This window comes from Juglans microcarpa x Juglans regia, chromosome 1D (assembly GCF_004785595.1).
Source record: "Juglans microcarpa x Juglans regia isolate MS1-56 chromosome 1D, Jm3101_v1.0, whole genome shotgun sequence".
NCBI classification, from domain to species: domain Eukaryota; kingdom Viridiplantae; phylum Streptophyta; class Magnoliopsida; order Fagales; family Juglandaceae; genus Juglans; species Juglans microcarpa x Juglans regia.
The window spans coordinates 4248372-4254435 of record NC_054594.1 but is presented as its reverse complement, the minus strand read 5'-3'; the positions used below and the strand labels follow the sequence as shown (position 1 = coordinate 4254435).

The window sequence follows — 6064 nt, the reverse complement described above, 5'->3', positions numbered from 1 at the left end:
AGTAAACCAGATTTAATTGCAGGAAATTCCTCTTTGTCTTGTAAATCAGGGGTGACTTAAGGAAAATCTTTAATCATCTGGTTGATCACTTTATTAGTATATCTGAACCTATCCCACCATTTTATGAAGTAAGCTCGGTCAATTATATTAGCATTTTTCTCATAAGTCCATTTGAAGATCCGCGGCAGTTTGTAGTTCTTGCAAAAATGGAGCTCATAAGAAAACATCTGTGAATACCGGTTTAGCTTTGTACCAGCAACTTGTTTATAGAATGTAAAAGCTCTAGCGAGCTGCTCAGGAAGATTGTCTGGAATTAAACCAAATTGGTCCCACCATTGGAGAAACCAATAATGGAAAGTTCCTTTGAATCTTGTATCAAAATTGATGAACCATGAATGGCTCATATCAGGTACTTGAAAAAACATGAAGCGTCTCCAAGCAGTTATATAATCAAAGTAATTATAACTTAGTGCAAAATCTGAGAGTCTTTTGGGAGTCCATGGGTTTGTTCCCCATTTGGCTTCTGTAATGACTCAGAGGATGTAAGCACTGTGATAAATTAGTTTGGTGGAATCATTCTTATCATAAATGAGTTTTATGACAAGAGAGTTGGTGAAAATCAAAATACTGGAGTAATACTGGAGAATTTTGGAGGAATCTTCAGGTATCCAGTGGAAATTGGGGGAAAAATAAGAAAATGCTATTTTGAATGGATCTGTTAGATTAGAACGGTTAGGTTCTATATGAAACAGATGGGTAATAAATGGCTTCTTCATATATTCAGATTTTCCTTTTGGGAGGAAAAACTGAGGAGTAATTAAAGCAGGTATTTTTTATGCCACTGCTTTCGCATATGGATCAAAAGCTGTAGAAACCATAGACGCGAAGGTCGCCGGTTGCACAATTTTACGAAGAGGTGTGAACCTATTGGCAATATCCAGTGCTGTTGATGAGGCACTGGGCACAATGGTGGATCCAGACTCATTTTTTATGAGTTTTATACTGGGTATTAGGGTGGGGGGTTCGCTCTCTGTTTTTCTTTTCGTTTCTTCTTGCTCACGCTCATGGTTGGGTGTCTGCAAGAACTCTCTGGTAAGAAAATCAAAGATAGAATTATTAGTGCCTTTGATGTATTCAATATCAAAATCAAAAACACTTAAAATACACTTAAAACACTTACTAGTACATAGTGCACTATACTAGTCTAGTATTGTTAATATATTAATAAAGTATAATTAAGAACTAATATTGTGTACTAATATATTATAAGTTAATAATATATGTTATACTAATAACACTGTCTACTAGTATATATAAAAACTCAAAGGAGCCGGCCCTAAATATTTCTAGAGAGAGAAGCTCTACCTTCTCTCTAGAAACGCAAATTGAAAACCACCTCAGAGGGGGGTGGGAGCCTGAGGTGGTGGGAGCTTCGTTTCCTCCCTCCCACCCTGCCAGATGCAGTTTTCTCCAAGTATATAATTTTTTAGTCAGTGTTTAAGTTTTAGTTTTTATTTCTTCTGATTAAAGCATGGAAAAGCAGCGTTTGATTTTTTCGGTGGCCATCGACCACCACGCGCTCCACCGTGGGGCTCCTAAGCTACCGATCTTTCAGACTGCCAAAGGTTTCACCAAAAGGAGCGGCAAGTGATCTCCATGCGCGGGTCAAAGTGCATGCGTGGCCTCCACACACCACCACACAGAGGGCTCTGCTGTCGCCATGTACTGCATTTCTGGGGTCAGTGATTTCGGTACCTTCAGGATCGACAATCCAGCACAATCCTAGTGTGGCACGTGTCCTTCACATCCCTCTACAGCCTCCTTGCTCGTTGTTTTTTTGGTTTTCAGTGTATTTCAAGTTTCTATTTATTGTATTCCTATTTTTTCGGTATTTTCTAGGTTTTTCTATTTTGTTATTTGTGTTAGGTAATAATAAAAATAAATAAGTTATTGGACTTGTTGTCCATAGCAAGAGAACCCTCTCCTCCTTTGGAGGATGGGAGTTGGTTATCTCTGTTTTTACAGAGTGTTATATTGTCAGACAAACTAGGATTGAAATCTTTGTTCTTACAGTCTTAGATCTCATCAGGTTTTGTCAGTAGAGAGCTTATAGAAGTTAAGATATTGCCCGTCAAAAAGAAATTTGTGTACGGGGAAGCCTCAAACATACGAGTAGTTTGGCTTGTAATCTAGGTTTTTTTCCTGTATTTGTCAGTCACAACTGTAACTTCGTTTTCATTGAATGGAATGAAGTCTATTTCCTATAAAAAAAATGTATTAGTATATATGTTATACTAATACATAGTACACTAGTATATTAGTCTAGTATTGTTAATATATTAATAAAGTACAATTAACAACTAATACTATGCACTAATATATTATAAGCTAATAATATATGGTATACTAATAACACTATGTACTAGTATATAAGTTATACTAGTAGAGATGACGAAAGCCGCGGATGATTTCCGGTTTGCACTTGTGTTAAAGTTTTCGCGTTCAAGGCCATCCATTGACAAGATACGAATGCATGTGATGAAATCATGGGGTCTAATGGAGGTTCCTTCTATTAGTTTTATGGACGCATACCATGTTCTTATTCAAATGCAATCTGAGAAGGGCTTTGTACATGCTTGGGCTCGAGAGGGCAGAGTAATTGACGGTAACGTCTTCAGGCTTTTTCGGTGGACAAAAGATTTTGATCTTCACGTGGAATCTTCTCTGGCGCCACAATGGATATTTTTACCAGGTTTTCCGATGCATATGTATAGAACTTATTGTTTACAGATCCTTGCTAGTAGGTTTGGCCGGTACTTGGGCACAGGCAATGCGACGTTGCACAAAACAAGGGCCATGGGGGCACGTAAATGTGTTGAGGTGGATCTGAAGGAGGAACCGATCAAGGGTTTTCCGATTGTTGTGTCGTCGCACAGGACAATCTGGCAGGAGGTACGGTACGAGAAACTTGGATTTTATTGCACCAAATGTTGTAGGCAAGGTCACACGAAGGTGGTTTGTAGGATGGGGGAAACTCGGCGTAATGCAGGTGGAACAGGGCATCGTGTGATGCAGAAGAAAATTTGGAAGGGAAAAACGAGTGAAAAGGATGGGAAGAAGGTACGAGATGAGGAAGGTGATGAGGAAGGTGATGAGGAAGGAGTTGGTCCATCACAGCCTGTTTCGACGGATGTTCCCCTACTACAGCTTGAAGCAGCTAATAAAGTTTTGGCTTTGGAAGATGCGGACGGGAGTTTGCTGAAACAGAGCAGGGAGGAACCAGTTAATTTACAAATTGCGCGTAATGGTACTGATGTTGAGTCGAGGCCTACGGAAGAATAGCCAAACACTGTTTTGAGTCATGAGGTGCTTGCCGTGAGTCCAGATGAACCTGGAATTGTGATGACGAGTTTGGCAGCAAATGACGTGGAACGAGGAAGAGGTATAGACCGTGGCACTATGGGAAGCCCTATGGTTGATCTGCTATCACTGGGCAACATACTCATTAGAGATGATTTTGAGGGGGGGCAGAATGCCGTAATATCTGAGCTGTTGGAGATGGAATGCAGGGCCAAAATAATGGTTGATGATGAATACGGTACTAGGGATGGAAATGAAGTTTCTTTATCAGATACGGAGGATGGTGGCAGACCTTTGGCCCTTGCTCGGGGCAAGATGTATGACTCGGATCCAGGAAATCATGAAACGAGAGCGACAACATCTGTGACAAAGAAACATATGGTGAGACAATCACAACGGGTTTTATCCCGACCCTCTAAACTGAATTTATGATTGATAATATTTTGGTGTGGAATTTTAGAGGGCTAGGTAGATCTAGAAGTCGATTAAAACAGTTAGTGAAGAAGTATGGTGTTAATATTGTGGGGATTTCAGAACCTTTTGCGAATGTTGGAAAAATGCCTCGCTTGGCTTGCTTGTTAGGGCTTCCCCATTATTGTAGCAATGGAAGGTAAACTGTGGATTTTTTGGAGTGATGGTTGCGAATGGGAGCTGCTGTCTATGACTAATCAGATGATCACTGGGTGGTTTCGGATTGGTGAGGAAAAGTTCCTTCTAACATTTATCTATGCAAAGTGCAGCCCCCTAGAACGTCGAGATCTTTGGCATAGTCTAGAGGGAACTGATCCTAACGAGTTGCCATGGCTTGTTGTTGGGGATTTAATATTATTAGGGCTGATGGAGAAAGAATTGGTGGGAATCCAAGGGCTTTGTCCGCTATGGAGGATTTCAATGCTTGCATTGACCATTGCAGTTTAGTGGACCTTCAGGTTGTGGGACGCTCAAATTTTCATGGTGTAATGGCCATGAGGGTCATTCTCGTAGTTGGGCTCGGCTTGATAGAGCTCTTACAAATATCCCGTTTGCATCCCGGTTTCCTCGGGCTTTCTTGGAATATCTTGATACGAAGTCGTCTGATCATTGTCTGATGCTTATGCATTTCCAGAATAAAGTGGTAAGCTACGGACAATCTCCTTTTAGATTTCAAAATATGTGGTGTTCTCATGCAGATTTTAAACGATGTGTGGAAGATGCTTGGAAGGTTCCTTCTCAAGCATTGGGTCTTTTACAATTGGCAGAAAAATTGAAGAGAACTAAATTGGCTCTCCGAGCATGGAATAAACAGGTTTTTGGGCATGTAGGCCGGACTATTAAGGGGTTGGAAGAGAGACTGGAGGTCTTTGAAAGTCGTTTGCAAGAGAGTTATGATCCTGAGGTTGAATGTGATTTTTTAGTCACAAAAATTGAAATGGACACCTGGGAGTAGCGAGAAGAAACCAGACTTGCTCAGTTGGCGAAAAAGAAATGGTTGATGGAAGGGGATCAGAATGTTAAATTTTTTCATGCGGTTGTTAATCAACGGAGGAAGAATAATATTATCTCTCATATGAGGTTGGAGGATGGCACGGTACTGGACACCCCGGCACGGGTTCACCAGGGAGTGCTCAACTACTTTCAAAATTTTCTTTCTACTCCAGCTTTTGTTGAACAGATTGATCTTTCGCATCTTATGCAAGATTCTATATCTGAGGAGGATAATTTGTTCCTTGGCCTTGATCCTACTGCTGAAGAGATTTTTGCAGCATTGAAGTCGATTCCGAAAGAGAGTTCACCTAGACCGGATGGGTTTGGTTCTGATTTTTATCTAAGTTGCTGGGATATTATTAAAGATGATGTTATAGGGGCAGCCAAGGATTTTTTTCCTGGTTCTCCTTTGCCTCGCTTTTATACGGCATCTTATATTGTCTTGATCCCGAAGGTGAAGGATCCCAAGAGTTTTGATAAATTTAGACCTATAAGTCTATGCTCCGTTGCTTATAAAATTTTTTCTAAGATGCTTGTGCATCGTATGACTCATCTTTTGCCTCAGTTGATCTCTCATGAGCAGGGTACATTTATCCCGGGTCGTAGTATTTTTGAAAATATTACTTTAGCACAGTAGTTGGTTCACTCACTGAACAAGAAGACGAAGGGAGGTAATATATGGTAAAAATTGATATGGCTAAAGCCTATGATCGAGTGGACTGGTCTGGTCTTTCTTGTTAAAGGTGCTTGAATGTTTTGGCTTTTCGTCTCGGTTTCGAAACTTAGTGCGGGAATGTATTCAGTCTCCATGGTTCTCCATTATGATGAACGGGACCTATCAAGGTTTTTTCAGACCTTCCCGAGGTCTTCGGCAAGGTGACCCACTCTCGTCCTATTTGTTTATTCTTATGGAGGAGGTTTTGTCTAGAATTCTTCATAAGAATTTTGGGGAGGGTCTTATTGGGTGTTTCTCGCATCCTGTGGGAGCGCCGTTAGTTTCACACTTGCTTTATGCAGATGATCTCTTAGTCTTTGTGAATGGGGGAAAGCGTTCGGTACAGAGGTTGATTAGAATGTTTGAGGCCTATGAGAGGTGGTCTGGCCAACTGATTAACAAGGATAAGTCAGCTTTGTTTTTCTCCAAATCTATTACTTTGTCTAGGCGTCGAAGTCTGATGCGTTTAACTAATTTTGTGGAAGGTAAGTTCCTGGTTGTCTATTTGGGCGTTCCACTTGTTTC

General features: G+C 40.7%; 1 protein-coding gene across 1 annotated transcript; it reads left to right on the top strand.

Moving 5' to 3' along the window:
- The first annotated feature begins 2448 nt into the window (after nucleotides 1-2448).
- Nucleotides 2449-3342, top strand: LOC121239047. Its single transcript, XM_041136167.1, has one exon. The coding sequence runs from the start codon at nucleotides 2449-2451 to the stop codon at nucleotides 3340-3342; it is 894 nt and encodes a 297-aa protein (XP_040992101.1).
- Nucleotides 3343-6064: the final 2722 nt, after the last annotated feature.